The 18,787-nt window shown below is 41.6% G+C and overlaps 1 protein-coding gene across 5 annotated transcripts in view; it reads right to left on the bottom strand.

Moving 5' to 3' along the window:
• ST7L (suppression of tumorigenicity 7 like) overlaps positions 1–18,787 on the bottom strand; it is a 102,356-nt gene that overhangs the window by 71,254 nt on the left and 12,315 nt on the right. For 2 of the 5 annotated variants that reach the window (XM_049831917.1, XM_049831919.1), the window contains exons 12-16: positions 16,522–16,672; positions 16,284–16,376; positions 13,349–13,488; positions 8,433–8,502; positions 7,661–8,200 (exon numbers count right to left, since the gene is read on the bottom strand). In XM_049831917.1, the coding sequence (XP_049687874.1) occupies positions 8,449–8,502; positions 13,349–13,488; positions 16,284–16,376; positions 16,522–16,672 (438 nt within the window). In that variant the 3' untranslated portion in view covers positions 7,661–8,200; positions 8,433–8,448. Of the gene's footprint in view, positions 1–7,660; positions 8,201–8,432; positions 8,503–11,169; positions 11,454–13,348; positions 13,489–16,283; positions 16,377–16,521; positions 16,673–18,787 lie in introns of those variants that run through there. The other 3 variants (XM_049831918.1, XM_049831922.1, XM_049831921.1) reach the window with 3 other exon arrangements.

Genomic DNA, 18,787 nt, shown 5'->3' with positions numbered 1-18,787 from the left:
GGGGAGTCCTTCATGAGCAGCAGCACGCTCCAGGACATCTAACAACATAGTGCTGGGTCAAACAGGAGATGCTAGATTAGCTTCCAAACCTTTCCCATAAAACTATCAACTAAAATTGAAGCTGACGAGAGGAGGGGCAGGCAGCTACAGACCTGCCAGTAGATACATTACAGACATCGACCCCTCTCATTGCTGGCAATTTCCTCAACTCTTTTGTCCCCACAACTTGGGCAAGCAGTGATTACAAAGATGCTTTATTTAGTGCACAGGTATTTTATAGAGTCTGGTCAAAAGGTACCAATCCACACAAACAGACTTAATGTACAAGACAGTTGAACCTGCAAACTACATTAATCCAGGTAAAAGAAAAAAAAATTACCTTAATCAATTCCTGAGCATATGTTGAAGCTGCTAGGGTTGCTTCTGCACTTCCCTCCCAGAGCTCAGCTGCTTGTTGCCCTGGGCAGGCTGTGCTTTCTCCTTGACCCAGGAAAAATGTTGTTAGTTTTCCTAATGTTGATCATCATCATGCTGATGGGCAGGTGAGGATGTTTCACACACTCGGAGCAAGTTTTGATGGAAGTTACAAGCTTACAACAACAATGGGAAAGGACAAGTCAACAGTAACATTCACCTGTAAATACTTTTAGCTGGGATCTCCTTTCACACTGCTATTGCTGCTAGAGGGGCTGTTGAAGCTCTCCAGGGAGTCAGGGTTCTCTCCCAGCAGCAGCAAGGTGTGTGGGCAGAGGGAGCTGAGCAGGCTACAACGGTGATGTCTGAAGGAAGGTCAAAGTAGCAGGATGGGATTAAGGCAAAGAAGATTATTTTGGTCCTAAGCCACCCATCGGCTACTGCGCGAAGAGCATCTCTGAACAGGGATTTTACCCAATGGCCCAAGGAAATACTAGTTTAAGTGGTGACAGAAAACCTCTTTGAAAACTGTTTTGATAGGAACTGCTCAAAGAATTTTAGAGTCTGCCATGGGCCAGATTAGAGCACCTGACTCCATGCTAGACCACCAAGATTGCTCATACAGAAAAACGACCTTCAGCAGAGCTGCTGCAGAGCCACAGACAAGCAAAAAGGTGACGTTTTAACAGAGCTCTTAAAACAGTTACAGGAATCCCACCTCCCTGCTGCCTAGCCTGTTTCTTACAGGAATAAACCATCTCCCTTTTGAATCCCATACTGACAGTGCGAGAGGGCTGATCAGCACCTTTCGCCCTCTCTGCTCCTGCAGAACTTGCACTCAAGCTGGTGTTTACCTGGGAGGCTCCCAGGTCTCACCCCAGGCCCTTCGAAGCCCTCTGAATTTCGAGGAGAGGCAATTTCCACAAAGACTTGCTCCGTCTCGGCTGTGCCGAGGAATGCTGGCAGGTGAGCGGGAGGTCTGAGCCAGGCCAAAGGCATTTCAAGCCTGCCATAGCACAGCGTCCGTCAGCACCCAGGCTAATCTACCGGGAAGAGCTCCCTCATTTATCTTCATTACTGCTCCACCTACCATCAATTTACGACAGACTTTAAAAAAAATGCTGCCCCCTCGGCAATCAGTCCAAGCCTCCCTCCCAGAGCAGGACACGCTCCGTGGGCTAGGAGGGACCCAGTGCCTGGGGACCCAGGGTCAGGCATCAATAAACATCTCTTCCACTTCAGAGGACCCCTGGGAAGTGTCTTCCAGCAGAAATACTGCTCCGTAGCAGATCTGCAGGCCCACCTGATGAATGACACCTTAATCAATGGCTGCTGCCAAAATACGCCTTCCCTTTGAACGCAGATGTTCAACATTTCAAAACAAAGGAGAAAACTCCCGAGGACAGGTTGTCTTGGGTTTATTGGCTTCCCCCCCTTCCCCGTACCATCACCGAGATACTCAGACTGGATGCCTTCAGCGCTCCGTAGAATAGCCATAGCTGAGAAGGCAGCCCTCCGTAGCCCTGCCAGGTCCACTGGCACCATGGGACTGACTCCCTGCCCAGCTGCCTTCCCCTGTCACAGCACAGCAGTAAATCAGAGGAGTTAAAATACTTGGAAGCAGGTACAAGTAGTTCAGAAGCACCCAGAGGAGCAGCTGTGGAGACAGCCCAACGAGCTCGAGTCTACCTGACAGAAGAGGTGAGCGCTTCTTCTGCAAAAGGCTATGCAAGACTACACTCCTTGTTTCTTAACAAGCAACTAGCAAAAGCACAATGCCTGGGAATCAGAAATACACTGGTTAGCTAGAGCTGACTCCCAGTGCTTGTTCAGGAAGACGTCCCATGGCAGGCTGAAGGAAATTCAGACCGGTCTATGTCTTCCCACCAACGAGCCCTACTGAAGCTCCCCTTCAGCACACTCATCCTCAGCAAGCAGACGTTTTCCATCTTTAAACGTTGATGAAGGTTGCAGTCTTGTCAGGGAACACTCAGTTCCTCTCACAAGCCCCTCCTAAGTAATCTGCCTAAAATGTGCAGGGAGCCTTTTATGCAAGATCATCTTCTAATTATCCTCCAGTCAAAAGCATGTCCAAACTCAAGGACAAGGAGCAGAATTAATTGCTTAATGAGCTGCTGAATAAATTACCTTCTCTGAAGAAGCTGGACAGGACACACAGGAGGAGGTAGAAGGCATTGGAAACATGGGATCCACTTAAATTCAGGGTAGTTTCTCTACTAAACCATGTGCGAGTGAGGGCAGGCCTTAGCCGAGGTGACACCATCATTTTTCTGGATGGGTGTAGTAGTGAGATCGATTAAGTTTTTGAGCCCCAGCAATGCAGAGTGTATACACTGCTCAGCTACACCCCAGTCCCAAAACCCCCTCGTCACTGCCGTGGGCCCTTTCTGTTCACCATCACGTTCATGCGTGCACAAAAGGCTTCGCTCGTGTACGTGTGCCAACAACAGCGTGCTCTGTGGGGGTCATCTGCTGTAACAGGTCCAGCTCTCAGGGACAGATTTACTGGGGCATTTTGACTAACATTTGCATAACCTGTCAAGATCTGTGTGGGAGCTTTCATACCCCTTATTACTGAACGCGAGTCACGGAGGGCTGCTCCAGCTAGCAGCAGGGGGGTTACTGCTCTGGAATCTCAGCTGGTGAGTCAGTGCAGGAGAATGCAATAGCCACATACTGTGTCACGCTGTTTTATAACTGATGATAGCCTACAGCCAAATTAGAAAAGAAATCAAGAGGTTCTTAAGAGAAGGGCCCAAGCTGATGAGGCCACAGTATGATTGCACAATTCAATGCATCCAGAGTAGAAGGAAAATGTCATTGGCCAGAAATAACCAAAACAAGAAGATCCCCAATGGAGAAACATACTCATCTTCATGGATGCACCCTTATTGATGCAATAAGTGTGGGTGTGTTATCTAGCTTTCCCCAACGACCAGGCTCACCAAAGGGCCTACCAAAAAGCACAATACAACCACCAAAGCTGGAAACGAGGAAAATTCCAAGCACATGAGCAGCATCCTTGATCACTGTCTTCTTCGTACAGTGCTAAGGGCTGGGGCATGCAGAGCACACCCCACTCAGGAGGCTCCAGAAAGGGAGGAGGGAGCCAGGAGACAAGACAGAGCTGGAAACAGAAGCTGCCCTTCCTCTCTATCCACCTTTATTAGAAGTTGGGTGAATTCAGACCACAGAAGACTGTACACAGAAGCCCACTATGATTGCTACTGTCAACATGACCTGACGTTTAAGAGATTTTTGACCCATAAGCAGATCAGAACAGCTTGCATGTCACCTATGCAGCCGTACAGCAGAACAGAGAAGGGAGGAGTCTGTCCGTCCTTTTTAACAGCAAAACAGGGCAAGCTGGGTACCACTCAGAGGCTGGTAGAGTATGAACCGCATCTGCTCTTTCTGCCCCTGCTACCGATACTGTCCTCTGCTCCAAGGATACAGCACCAGTGCACATCTGCTCCCTACCTCCACAGCTGGTCCCATTCTGAAACCTCAGCACAGCCTCACATGGCTCCCAACCACACCCCCCCGTATTAGTAGGTTGGGAGGTGCATCTCCCCAGTGTCAACTCTGGGCAGGGGGAAGGGAAAATTAATTTATGCCTATATGAGCCCCGTACGTACGTCTCCTTTTCTCTAAGGGGGTTTGCGCTGCTATTTAACCTCTTCAGCCTGCTGGCACTGGAGGCGGATGATGCAGTTTGTAGAGAGGTGCAGACACTTCATTCTCCCCCTCCCCCTGGAATCTTCCTCTCACTTGTGGTCCTTGGGATTCACCCAATGTTTCTCAGAAAAAAAGAGGACCTCAAGACAAGTATGCATTTAATAAGCAGTGAGACAAATAAGCTCCAGTTATCCCAGCAGAATTACAACACCAGAGAACAATTTTCTGCATTCCTCTGAAGGCCTGAAGGAACCCAATTGCCTGCTCTCAGCCTAAATAGGTACCAGACACCAAGTGCTCCATAAGCAAACAGAGCCCCCAAAGTGCAAAAATGAAATAAGTAAAAAGCTTCACATTACATATAAACCAGCCGTTTGCACCTTGTTATTAATGGTCTTGACTATGACCTTTAAACCCTGCCTTGCTCAGAGTCATGGATCTACAAGCCTTGGCACCCTCACAACAATTCCAGGACGAGGAGCAGGGAATAAACAAGCCTGGCCAGCGCCAGACGAGATGCAGGAAGAGAACTGGCCTGTGACAAACCCAGACTGAGAACCACTCCAGTGCAGCAGCCAGGGCTAAGAGGTGACCATCTCCACTATGAATTTGTCAACCTTGGTGACTGGGGTTTCTGACGGCATGAAAAGTCCTGTTGCCACATACAAACATGCATGAAGGCTAGTAACGCTAGCTTATCTATCCCCAGTTTCAAAGAATGAAGGGCTCACAGCATGGTAAATAACTGCAAGAGAGCTCATTCCCCAGAGGATAATTCTGATGTGGTTTATAAGCCCTTGAGCAGACCCTGTTACTCAGAAATATTTTAGTCTAAACTGCCTCACCGCTGCTTTAAGAGTTTTATTATTATAGTAGCGCCAGTAGCCAGTGGAAAATTTTACCCCTTGAAAGCTGTTCAGTACAAAGTAACCATCTCTGGAGGAGATGATCCTGCAACACAAGTGGCTGGAGAGTGCTCTGGAGACACGCGCATCCTTGGCTTGCTCTTGCATCCTTCCCTGGGCAGCTGGTACCAGTCACTGCAGAACACTGGTAGCACCCACTGTGCCATTATGAAATGCTGGATCAAAACGCTCCTACTTGCACAAAGAGCCAGTTACAGACCAAAGCCACGGCAGTCACTCTTCCAAACTTACTAATTCCTCAGATAAGTAGGTATATAGGAATAGTACACCTGATGGACATTTGTCAGGCTCAAAGATTAGTGTGTCTAAATGACATTAAATAGCCGATAGCATTTAGGTATTAACTTCCAAATACTTCATTTAAAGTCAGCCAGTGTTAGAAAGTTGTTTCAATAATAACAAATCACACTTGTGTGATTTCCTCTCCAGATGCATACACAATAGAAGTCCTGAATCACAAAGATCTTTAGACACTTTTCATTAAAATCAGTGGTAAGATAGGGCAAATTCACACAAGAATTTAGTTGCCTAATTGCCTCACAAACAATAGCTTTACTATCTGTGATAACACTTCCCTCCTTCCTTCCCTTCCTGTCCGTTGGCAGGAAGAAATGCAGCATTCCTCTTCCTGGACATTCTGATCAAAAACTAGTCTGTCGTGACACGGTGAGACAATGCGAGCAACAAAAAAAACCAACAAACCAAAGCCCCCCCAAACTCAAATCCTGCCTAAATGAATCAGAGACTATCATTACCCTGTCTTACAAATACACATATTAGTATCAGGTCTATAAATAAATGCTGATTTTAAAGTTCCTTGACTTTCACTGGCTATTCTCAACAAAATGAAAATTTGAGAAGTCTACTAACATCACATACAGCCTTATGGAAAGTCTTTTGCCACCTCAACAGCTATAATGTCACCCTACTGCATGTTTCAGGAAATGGCAACAATCAATCCTTACCTGTCCCAAGTCATAATTGTAATTTTTTTCATATATATACATGCACGCAACTTAACTGCATGTGGAGTGATAGGGTATTACTACGGTATGGATCAGGTGGTAAGGCCCTGCTCCTAACTAGCAAATGAATGTTCTATGAAGCTTGAACAATCCTGGTAAGAAACCATACAGAGAGCTCCTCCTTCCTCAAGAATTACTGGCACTTCTAGAAAGGCAGGAAGATTTTCATTACATAGCCTGTTGCCAGCTACACTTTCAGCGTAAGCCCATCCCCTTTCTGTTACTGTTATGTCAGGGGAGGACAGTGAAAGAAAGCAGCTCTTGGGATGATACATGGGAGGCAGTACTTCATTTATAACCCCACACAAATGCTGGAAAATGTTCAACTTTAAAAAGCATTAGGTTCGTTACCTTATGGGCCCCTGCGGACCAAGAAGTGAAATTACATGAACACAACATATCTATTAATCACCACCATGATTCCACAGTGAGAAACAGCCCCAATGGCATATTCAACTGGAAAGAAAGTTGAGAAAATTACCTACTAGTAGTTAGGCAACTCAAAAAAATTTGGTAGTACCTTTCTGTCAGGCTCCCCTCTTGACTCCTCAGTGAATTCAAGTATTTAACTTGGATTAATGCCCAGTCAATAGAAATATACAGTGGAGAGTAACAATGGCATTTCTACGCAAACATGTGTTTCCTCTTAGCCAGAGTACATGAGATGCATAGGCGACTGTCCACTTCATAGTACTTTGTTTACAAGGTAAAGGAGGATATGGGAAAGAAAATTAAATAGTATTTCTCAGTCTTCTGCATCAAGACAGATTACAGGTCAACTCAAATTGACCCATAATTGATTGATTTAGGTATTATTTCAGAGAATATAGTAAGCTACAGCAAGCTTCATCCGCTAATTTACACCACCTTTGAAAGAAACTATCAACATCACAGCTTACATCAATCCTTCACAAAGATCAGTGAAGACTGAACATGTGAAATTTCCCTAGTTATTATGGGTAAGTATATGTGCTTATCTGTAACACGTAAGATGATGGACAACTTTTCATGTGCTCAGAATTAGCACTTATCCACAAGCCTATTTTTATCACCTCCACTTCTACAAAGCCTTGGCCAACATGACTGCTTCCTCAATGCCAAGCAGCAGACCTGAATGTGAAGTAGACATTTTCTCTAATGGGGGAGAGTGGAAATGGAGGTCACACCAGTTACCTCAAACCACTTGGCTGCCACTGCCATCTTTTCACCTCTGTAGTAAACAAACCCTTGTGGCTGGTCTGTATAATGAAGCAATTCCTTTGAAGAGTGCTCCACATCTCAGTTCTCTTCAAGTCTTGATATCAACAACAACAGTACTTCGGACTAACGCTTGAAAATTCAGGTCGCCCAAAAAGACTCCCATGCAGATGTCACAACCACTTTGGGCAGTTTCAGAAACCATCCTGTTCTTCAAGGTAAAGTGGTTTGAAAGACAGAAGATGCACAATTAAATCTAAACAAGTAACAATACAAAACAGAGGAGTTTATACTACCGTGTCCTTGCGTAATGCAAGCTCACAGGATACAGGGGAAACAATCTTTGTTTGCACACTATAATCTATATTAAACAGACGCTTAAGAAGTCAACAAATTCAATGTGTTAAGAAGCAACCTTTTAATAAAGAAAGCAGAACCATACTTTGCTGTTAACAAATATTTTGAGAAAGGTTTATAAAATTAAATCTAAGCCAATTATCTGGTACATCTGCAGCTGAGAAGGAAGTGTCAATACTCCACAAACATCTGCTCAGTTTGTGTCCTCTCCTTTCTTACAGAGGAAGTACTAGCTTCCAGTTGTACAAGTGATTAAGAGAGCAATAAGGTATTGCTCAACAAAAACTATTTTCTTAGATGATTACAGACTAAGGCCAAAGAAGAAATTCATACGTTAAGCACCATTACCAATATGGAAGCCTGTCAAAGATATCAGTTTGAATAGCCCAGCTTTCTTCCTTGCCCCCCATGTCTAGGGGTCAGCTAACCACCAGAGGGGGAGGCTTGTGAGAACAACAAAATTGAACCATCGTGGAAAGCACACTCCAGTCACACTGGAGTCAGCGGATGCCAGAGACTGGAGAGCAGGAGGACCTCAATATTTTCCATAATGAAGCTGAAAGGTGAAAGAGTCCCAAAGCACTGGAAGAAACAGAACACAACAACAAATTAGCTCAGTTTCAAAACCAATGTCCTTTTACAGGCTCAAGGTATGAACAAAAAACCACCCTGTATCTTTCCCTCAAGGCAACAGAGCTACAATCCCTTCAATGCTGATGCCACGAAATAGGCTTGTAGTAAACATTAAATATTAGCCAAGGCACACAAAAGAAAAAACCCTCTGGAAGCCACAGCTCCAGCCTTGTCCACTCACCCCTGGCATGGTCCACTCAGCTTGAGGCCAGAACGCTGGGAGCACTCACAGGCCACAGCACCCGCAGCACCTAGGCAGAAGCAGGAGGGGTTAGGATGGCGTTTCTCTGTGCTACAACTCTTCCAGCTGCTCTGAGCAGTGTGCCTTCAGCGTTGAACAGACTGGGGAGAAGCATAATGTATTTTCTCGGATGTTCAGGCATGGATTATTTATAGGTCATCGATTCAAATGTGTGAAAACCGAACAGACCATCCACCAAGACTGGCCCATGCTTCCAGACAGGATCCATATTCTAGATGCCATCTAAACAGTTCCAGAAATAAAGATTAGGCTAAAACAAAAGGCACAAACTCCCCTGCACCTTCTCAACCCATCCCCCAAGTATTCCGCTGGGACTCGTGTTATCCTCATACAAACCCTCTTTTCATGAGGCAGCAATGACAGGACTCATTTACTTTGAGGGTTTTACTTTGGCCCTCCTGGCTTCTATCATAACCTCAAATATTACATTAAAAAGGCTTTTAAAACATAACATTCACAGCAGCGCAGGAACTTTTCATTGCAGCTAGCTTCTTCCCTGCCTTTTTGCGTGTGGCACCTTCACATTAAGTGCATGAGTTAAGATGTAGATTAGCAAGGCAAGAAACCTTTGCCCTTGGCATCGACACTCAGCTGTGACAGGAAACTTCAGGCTTTTTTTTCTATGAAGTGTAGAACCACTCATTACACATTGGCAGGGAAGTGCACATCTCCAAACTATACACATTTTCTCTTAGATAAGCAAAAGACTCAAGTGTTTATAAATATGAAAAGTTCAGCAGCTGGCTAAAAAGTTAATTCTCCAGTCTCACTTAATGAGCTTTGGGGAAAGTGGTAGGGGGATTTGTTCAGAAAGTAAAGCAGAGTGTCACAGAAAGCAGGACTTGCCAGACGGGGCTCTGTTTAGTCCTATTTTCTGTCTCTAGATGGCTGCTATCAGCAAAATGGCAAGGAATCCTCTAACAGGGAGCTACGGAACAACCAGAATGAGAAATGTTTTCCCCTAATCTTGCAACCGTAAAAATTAGCCAATTTTTAATTTAAGTCCCATGACTTCTTTCTTTGTTGTGAAAATATCAAGCGATCCATATCGTAACACTTTGGAACATGGACTGTCTTAGGATTTTGTCCAATTCCCAGAACAAGGAAGTTGTTTTCAGCAGGAACACTGCTGCAATATTTTTTCAATACTTTAACATTAACCAATACTGGTCTATTCCAGTAGCATAAGGTTTGGACTTAAAAAATGGGATTGATTTGCTTGGAAGGTAAGCATGTTAGTTGTTTTCAGGAACTTCCGAGAAGACTATTCACAGTGCCTGCTGTCACTCTGCATCTCTAGTTTTCTTGAAGGCAGACTCCTCAGTGTCTTTGTAAGACAATACAGAACGAATTGTGCAACATCACTTTTGCAAGATGATACATAGCTACCCAGTTCTCCACCTATGTAATTATTAATAAAAATTCACACTGAATGGAAAAATAATCAGACCCTTTTGCCTGCAGTTTCAACAGAAGTTGTTTTATGTAACAGTATTTTTCAGCTTGCTCAGTGAACTGTATAGATTGTCATCCCTTTTGCGTACCTCCTCCCTTCTGTCACTCACTGAGAAAATTCTGAACAGCAACTACTTAAGAAACAGAGCTGTCTCTGATGATCAAGAACAGAGTGATTCTCCACGAGATCAGAAATCCATCTGAAACAAAGAGCAAGGCTGAGGTCTTACCCACTGAGAGCACTTGAACTCATACTGCAGGTCATACGGAGCTCTCTAGCGCTGCCTGTTCCACTGTCCTCACTGGCACTGACTCACATGGTACATCTTCCCTTAGTCAAAGAACATTAAAAGTCCGAGTTGCAAGAGAACTAACAAGCCACAGTTGGCTCTAACTGGACGCATAAATGCTAAGCACTTCTGCCAGCACCAGTCCCTAGTGCCTGCAAACCCTTCCACCTGTGCAAGACACAACAAAAATCCCTCCGGCGCCTGGTCCCAGGGCCAGGGAGCACAGAGGCAGGACTGCCTCCTGTTCCAGAGGGAGCCGACTCACAGCCGGTGCCAGTGCTCAAGTCTCTGTTGATGGTGTATTACGCTGTATACATTGGAACTAGTAAATGCTTCATTGTGATTTTTGGCCACTTACAATATTTTTAGCAATTTGCCAAGGCTTACCCTGTGATTTATTATGGAGGAAACAAACTCAAGCACTAGCAAATGAAAATATGTAAACTCAGACTTTTCAAGTCAATAGAAAGGTATTCAACTTCTTAAAACCCTTTAGAGGCATGCAGTTTGCTGTAGATTCAATTGCTGGAAACAGCAGTTTGATTAAGAAGTAACTGAAATGTAATCTAAGGAGTCATATTTAAGTTGCTTAGAGATTTACAGTGAAAAATTCCATATACACAATACTTTCCAATTGTCATTCCTAAAACTGTGTTCTGTATTTGCTGGAAATCCAACAATTTGTTGGAAACATATTTTGTATCGCTTTTTTGGTAAGGCCAAAGCACTCCAGCTATCTACCGTCTAGAACTTTATTATCTCAAATTACTATATTTAGCAAGTTAAAACAGTGTCATGAAAAAATACTTGAAATAATGAAATACACAGGAAAAAAAAATTCATTCAGAATGCTTAAAGCACTGGAATTACCTGCAGATATAACACTAGATACGGCAAATAATAATTGTTTTATTACAGTTTTCTTGGGTGGAGAGGCAGGTGTCATTAAAGAGAAGGTAAACTTTCATTTTCATTATGAAAATTCAACTAGATGCTACTGCCACATACCTCCAGAACACAAGAGATAATGCTTTATAAAGTGTTAGCAGCAATCACAGCATTGTCTATAGTTAAAATACTGAAGCAATCTATGAATAAAATCAGAAGTGTTAGTTTGATATTGAATATCATTGTTTCTTATAAGTTTTCTGAATGCTTCTGAAAACATCAGGAATGGGTTCAAGAGTACAATAATCTAATATTCAAAATAAGAAAGAATATTAGAGTGTGACTGGGAGCTAACTATAATTCTATCTAAAATAGCACAATACTGGAAGATGGTATTTCCTTCTCAGCTGTCAGTCTCAAGAGATTAATACAGAATTCACTTTTTGTCTGTTTATCTCAATACACAGCTTCCACTTTTGCCAGTATTAAACTAGCACAGTGAGTGGCAAGAACCCCTTCGTCTGTGCCTGCCACTACCATGACTCAGTTGGTGGAATGATGCGGCGATATGCATGCTTCTTGATCATCTTTTCAGCTAAACAGACACTATCTATCTTTTCCTATAGAAAACAAGTGAAATAAACACACTGCCAAAATGACCAAACCCTGGGAGTTTTTTCCCCCGCATTTGGACATGTCACTTGACATTCAAAATGCCATTATGCAAAGCCAACTAACTCCTACAAAGTCTTTTTTTTTTTTTTTGGTTCAAGAAACCCAGCAGAGAGAACTTTACCAAGCAATTCTTTGTTAGCATAACATTTGACCTTGTATCTCTTTGGAAATCATACAACTTTACTAATGCAGTTCTTACAGAATTAATCAAGCAGATAGTTAGACCCTAGTTACTATGAACCCAGCCAATTATGAGCCGCCCTGAAATTTGTCACTGGCATGTCCAACTACATTTTCCAACATAAAGATCAACAGAAAATGAGGCCCCACTCTCAGACCTGCATGACTTGGACACTGTAGACTAGAATTGCTAGCAAAGCCAACACTTTTAGGAACAAAGTAGACTTAAGCAAAAAAGGCTTACCTCCCAGGTCTCCATTACCTGTTGCATTAAACCAGCAAGAAAACATAACACCTTTCAACCTCTATTTTGACTAGCAAAGCTAGAATACATGATTCATTGAGAGGTCAGAGCTCTTTGCCACTCTGCTCTACTACATGAGATTCACAGTTCAATAAAGGCCGAATATACTGCATGGCCTAGTTTGAGAACTGGGGAGGGGAAGCTGCCTATGCAGCTTATCCCTCTGCCAAAGTTAAGTCAGCACAGCTTTCAGAGTCCAGGGAAACATGACAAGGTTACAGCCAGCAGCAATGTTAACAGATAACCAAGGAAAAGAAACCCTACAAAGAGCAGGGCAGAGGGAGAAAGGAGATGGGCACAGAAGGATCCCATAGAAAGAAATGGCTCAACAGAAGACATACTTGGATACATTTAAAGCAGCACAGATTAGAAACGTATCTAGCTAAAAGCCTCACTGCCACTGTCAAGTCCAGTTTCTATCTTTAAACAGGTACTCAAATGACAGAACTGTGGTCAATGAATGCATTCTCTCTAGTAACTGGAACCAGATGAGATATAAACCCTATTGGTCTAGTTCCCAAAAGGTGACAGCTAACTAACTTCTGCACCTGGCTTGGAAGTCAACAGTTACTTTTCCTCTGTTCTCATCAGTTCATTCACATCATGCTACTAGTTTCCAATGCTCAACAAGAGACCTGTTTTTCCTGCAGTCCAGCCTGCCTTTTACACACTTCTCAAAATCTCCAATCAACAAATTTATTTTCTGAGGCTCTCACAGTGCAGTCTTCCACTTCTATGAGAATAAAATCCATACTCAACATAGTGCTCTGTGATAAAATTTCTCTGGTGCTGAAATGCTGCTCTCTCACCATAAAAGTGCAAATTAAAGTCATGGTATGTTACAGTAACAGTTCACCTTCTTGTCAAAATAGACATTTTGCCCAAATTTCAGCAAGTGTTTGTCACTAGATTCTTACAAAAGATAAAATAATTCATGCCCCACAAGCATGAGACTGACTAGAGCATACCTCACCATGGACCTCAAAACTCCCACAGATCCCACAAGTTACCCAAGCAAGCCCCATGATAGAGACAATACTTACAGCTTTAGCAAAAATGACCATCAGCTCAGGGAACTGGTGCGTAAGGAGGGCAAGCATTGCCGAAAAGGAACATAGGCCTGCTGTGAAATGGATGAAAAAGGGAAGTTCCTTCTGTGGGTAAACAGAGACTTCGTGAAATGCTGAAAGGGAAAAAAAAAGAATATTGACATTTGATAATCAAGGACGGTTTTCTGAATTATTTACACAGTCTTGTAACTCAGTTCTAGACTTTCAGAAGGAGTAAGTGTGGACTCAAGACTATTGTGCAGCACATGTTAGGTCCCAGTGCTTAAACTTCTCAAAAAATTTTTCCCCTACACTAAATTCTTGTCTTTATTAGTAGTAGTCATTATATCCCTCTCTTCCCAATCTTCTTTTTCACTTGCATGGGCTTTATTTTTGAAGCATTTCATCAGTCTTACTTTTTGGTACCCACTCTTTTAACGGGACAGAGGGAAGAACTGTAAAATTCACAAGCTCTCAAAATTACCCAGACCAATTTAAACAATTCAGGTGTTTTCAACCCTCTGAAGCATTAATCCTGATAGCTGAAGAGAACAGCACATGTCCCCATCCTGTAAGAAGCTCAGCAAGTACAAAACAACCATCATGTTATATATACATGTAAGGTAGCTCCTCAATACTTCTCAAAGATTTCTGGTTAGTAGACTACAGTAAATTTTTTTCAGAGCAGCTGACAGAGCAGACCTCAAGGAAAACAGTCCCAGGACTAAGTTATAAATTCTGTACATAGCAGCTCCTTGCAATTTCCAATCTATGGTAACAAAATCAAAAGAAGGTGATTAGACAGGCTAAGGGCTGGCATATGGAGCTTTCAGCACTCAAGACACTACTACTGCTTACCAGCTGAGGACCTGTTTGGTGAATTGCAATTAGTTACTGGCTCTGAATACCTGCAGCTCTGACTTTTATCCAATGATTTTAAAGGGTTTTTAAATGATGAAAAAAAGTTTCTATAGACATTAGTAATCATGAAAGGGCTGCACACTTCTTGACAAGCTGTTTTTAAAAATCCAACAAAAGCCTCAGAATTTAAGTAAGCCTTTTTGTAAAACAAGAATATACAATTGTATTCATTTTTAATCTGAAGTCTGAGGAGGAAAAAGACACTTTACCCTCTCAGTTACTGTTTCTGAATGTTGGCACATGAAAGCTACCATTATAACAGCAAGCCCAGCAAAAGTGGCTTGTGCTCTTCCAACTCATTAATGGCAAAGTGCTTGGATTTTGTTTTGCTTTTAAGTATATGACTTTGGAGCACAATTTAGTAGAACATTCAGAGTTCCATGTCTAATGCCCATCAGAGATGTTTAATGTTATCCCAGAGATTATCAGTTCACCTTCTTAACATGCAACCAGCCCTACTAGGTCATGATACAGTATGATAGCAACACAGTCCTCTTTACTGAGCAACCAAAGAAACTACTTGTCTACTGTGGAACACTGTTATGCTCTTATACTATGTAGAAACTCACCTGACTTTTAAAACATGGAGCAATATAATTTAGGAAAGGTCCCAAAGTAAGATGGGAAAGTATTAAAAAAAAAAAAAAAAAAAAAAGGATTCTTTTTGCACTAGTTTATCCTACATTGGGAAATTAAAATCAAATCCGAAATAGGTAAGGACAACTAAAGAGAATTCTGTATGTTCACAGCCATTTGAGAACTGTTACTAGTCACACCAATACAGGATTTCTGCATCACTGATTTGGTCAACATTATGTTAAATAGATAAATTTTAAAAAATTAAGTGTCAAGATTTCTTGAGGAAGTACTGCAATAAAAGTGTTAAGATGATTTTATTTATGGGTAGCTTTATATTTAAAACATAACAGGAATGTGTGAGTGATCGTGTTGAAATATCTGCATGCGTTGGTGTTTAATTATGCTGGGAAGTCTACAATTTAGGGTTAGTTGCTAACCAAGGAATTCCTTGTGCAATATCCTGCATAAGTGAGAAATGAGTAATTTAAAGCAGTCTGGGGGCAAATTTAAATTACACATTTTAAATATAACTTCAGGCTTTTAAATAGAAACATGTATGTGTAGTTTTCCTTTCCACAGCTGTGGTCTCAGTGGGTCTGCTGTCGCTTTTGCAGTAGCCCTTTCCAGTCCCATGGGACTTGTGTTTCTTCATGATGTAGAAGTTCACCCCCAAAGGAATTCTATTAACATGTACAATTAACAGTCCAATTCTAATCTAAATTAATGCTATTTTCCTAAATATGATGAGCACAGGCCCTAGTGATTTCGTTTGTTTGCCTTACCTAAAGAAAAAAAGATGTAGGCTCATAATTACATAAAGTAATCTTGAAGTAATGGGCAGCTGGACAAGTCTTACTTTTCAGTGTCAAGTGTTAGTATAAAGCCATAGAAATACCTACACAGGTAAAAAGTTCCAGGAAGCATACTGTCTAGTAGACAAATATGTACTAAAGAATTAATGACAAAGCAATACATATTCTATGAAGCTATCAATTAACGAAGGAATCTCCCTAAAATCACAGACACATTCTGCTAGACACCCAAATACAGGACTGGAACCATGCATTTATTCCTTGCTAAAAGGAAATGACTCCTCTACAACAGTAGTCAAATCCATGGCTTCTTTTAAGAGTAATTTAAAGAACTGGTCCATTTTGTTGTTCTCAAAGTTGGCCAAACTTAGTCTGAATGTACCACACACAGACTTCATCTTTGAAGGACATATGTTATTACAGAATCAAGCTAACATTTACCACACACACACGTCAAGTGCTTCAGGATCGTTTGGGAGGGACATCAACAAATAGCTGAATCCCCTTCACAGGAAGCTCAAACTAAAAAAATCACAGTAAGGTAAATACAGAATACCACAAACTGAACATGTCCTTAGCTTATGTTTTATTATCATTACTGCTTAGAAACCACTTACTTGGCAACAGCTCTCTGTCTGCTGTTTCTGTGCAACTTGGATAGGGATAGAAAAGATGACCTTTCTCTAATGGATATGGGATCATCCTAAATGCTGAAAAAAGAGTGAGTGACATTAGATCTGTATCTAAACCAAGCGACAAGCTTCTCACAAAGAGAACCAATCGTGTTTGAGGTCAATAAAGGCAGAGAGATTAGTCTACTGTACAGAAAAAAATAAAACAAGGAGAGATACTTACTGCCTTCCCATGTACAGTGCAGCAGATTCAGAGCCCCTTCTATCCTCTTCCAGTGCTGGAGGTGGAAAAAAGCATATGCTACTGCCTCACTGTCCCCTCGTTTCAGAATATGCTCTGGAGGTAGCACTAAGCTTTTCATTTCTAGTAAATACTGAAAGTAAAAATGGAAAGCATACTTGGTTACATAGAATATTCCAAAAACTTTAACTGTGAAACATAAATGATCATTTGAGGCATAACTGAGCATATCACACAGAGGCCAACTTCCACCTGTTGAAGAAACAGCCCAGTCCTGACACAGTGCAGACAGTCTGCACTCACATGGGAAGCGAAAAACAGCAAAACGCACATCCATGTATAAGACTTTTAAATTGGGGTTTTCACACACAAAATATCAGGGGGAAAAAAGCATCTTCAGTAAGGCAAAATAAAAATACATGCTTGTGCAATATACATAAAGTATAATGCCACAGGTACACTACCAATGAGCTACAAGTTTAGACTGATAAAAAAAAACAAAACAAAACAACGGTATTTTTGCTCATCATTTAATCACTGAAAGTTTCAATGTAGGAGACTAAGTACTTGTTAGCTCTCAAGTATGAGTAGAAAACCAGAAAGTGTCAGTATGCTAACCAAAGGAAGAATAATAAACCAAACCCACAAAAAATCTTGGTTTAATGTGGTTTTTCTGGACTACCACAAAGTATCTCTGATTTCAGATTTTTTCAGTTTCAGCCTTCTCCCTACATCAGCAGAATATGTGATGCACAGAAGGGTCAAAGAACACAAGGATTAATCATTTTCCATTTCCCTTGAAACACAGGACATGCAATTTTGTTTTCTCATGGTACATTAAAAAAGGACAGGTATTCATTTGAACTTCACTTTTTTAAAACAGATGAGTAACTTTTACAAGAATGAAATGACAGTTTCAGCTCTAGTATTTACCTGTGAGTTGTTCTCTCCTAGCATATAGTGTCTCATTCAATAACAGCCCAAGTTAATCCACATCTTTGATCAATGTAGCTGGTCATTCCTTTGACTGTCTCCCAAAGTGTAAGAATGCAGCTAACTCACCGATTTATTTCAGCAGATGCCACAAACTATGAGATTATTTACTAATCCAGTTTGAGGACTTAACTTTTCCCATTCAGATTCTTGAAGGAATGTAGGAGGGGTTGTGCCCTGGCCAAATAAAGCACATTTACTGCCTGGCTAGGTTCTTCTCTTAGTGCCTTGGGCCTACACTCCAGAGGGTAATATTCTTGCTAATCCCCTCTAATCCTCTTCAATTATTTTTTTTTTTAATTTTTTTTTTTTTTTTAACACAGTAAAGGATCACTCACACAGGGCTGCTGTGGGAAAATGGTCTCAAATATCTGACCCTTGACCTGACTCCTCATGCTCTCCGCAGTGCCCACTCTTCCATTGTACTAACTGCGCAGAGGGCAAGGGAATACGAACACAATAGTGGTGATGAAGCCCCACTGCAAGTATTGCCACAACATGTCAATGGTGAACTCCAGGCTGTGGCTGTCTCTGTGCCCATGCTACCACATAAACAGAAAAATTCTACAGTCTGGCAAATTTTCGTGTCCACATTTACCCACCGAACAGGCAAGGTATCAGTACTGAAAATATCTTGGGTTTTGCAGATTTAAGAAAGTCTTTATACACAATAAAAATTTGTAAGATCTTCAGAAGATGATGGGAAAAGATTGTTTCATACATTATCAAAATGTAGTTACTGATCTCCAATTTGAAATGGCTTAAGAGTACCATTTTCCAGCACTGTAAAATGCCTTCCTAACTTTCCAAACACAACCCATCCTTGTAAAAGCATAACTCAGAACAAAGAGAAACAAACATTATTTTATTTTCCTTATGCAAAATGATGTTATGTGCAAAGACAACCACTTTCATCACATGCAAGAACAAAGGGATTTCTACTTTACATACTCATTTACTTTTAGTCCATGGGACAGAACTGACTGCAAATTCGAAACTCAGATTTTCTTCTTCACTATTCCACTGTAACCCATTGGGCAAGTTACTTCACTTGTTTGTGCCCTTGTTTACTTGTTTGCTTTGACTATAAGCATTTCACAGCTCTAGATAGCCAGCACCAATAAAATTCTGACCTGCCATCTAATAAATTGGTGTTTCAAGGCAATATCATAATTTTAAAAAAAAAATCATGAAGAAGTTGGGATAGGTATACAGTTAGAAGAGAAGATCAAATTAGTGCAACTAGAATCAGTTT

The sequence above is a fragment of the Accipiter gentilis genome, chromosome 29 (assembly GCF_929443795.1).
Source record: "Accipiter gentilis chromosome 29, bAccGen1.1, whole genome shotgun sequence".
Classification (NCBI taxonomy): domain Eukaryota; kingdom Metazoa; phylum Chordata; class Aves; order Accipitriformes; family Accipitridae; genus Astur; species Astur gentilis.
This window is presented reverse-complemented; position numbering and strand designations above follow the sequence as displayed.